This window comes from Antrostomus carolinensis, unplaced genomic scaffold (genome assembly GCF_000700745.2).
Source record: "Antrostomus carolinensis isolate BGI_N321 unplaced genomic scaffold, ASM70074v2 scaffold6793, whole genome shotgun sequence".
NCBI classification, from domain to species: domain Eukaryota; kingdom Metazoa; phylum Chordata; class Aves; order Caprimulgiformes; family Caprimulgidae; genus Antrostomus; species Antrostomus carolinensis.
The window spans coordinates 44,114-44,353 of NW_010305760.1; the positions used below are offsets into that span (position 1 = coordinate 44,114).

General features: G+C 36.7%; 1 protein-coding gene across 1 annotated transcript in view; it reads right to left on the minus strand.

Annotated features, from left to right (window-relative positions):
- The window catches only part of LOC104522544 (1-phosphatidylinositol 4,5-bisphosphate phosphodiesterase beta-1), a 39,635-nt gene that overhangs the window by 10,248 nt on the left and 29,147 nt on the right, over window positions 1-240 (minus strand). The window contains exon 15 of the mRNA XM_029084247.1: window positions 199-238. Coding sequence (XP_028940080.1) covers window positions 199-238 — 40 coding nt within the window. The remainder of the gene's footprint in view (window positions 1-198; window positions 239-240) is intronic.

Genomic DNA, 240 nt, shown 5'->3' on the forward strand with positions numbered 1-240 from the left:
AGAGAAGCAGCACACCATGGAGAGGACTTTCTGATTAATTCTGTATCAAAGGCTCTGACTTCATTTTATGTAGGAATCTTGCTGCTTTTGATTTTTTTTCTGTGCTCTAATGTCACCTCCATATTAACTGTCTACTATAAAAGAAGACTTGTGTAAAGATTTCCAATACCAAGAATGGGAAAGCTGCTGTCGACATACCTTTTCTTACTGTCTCTTTTTGCTGTTTTTTCTAAAACCGCT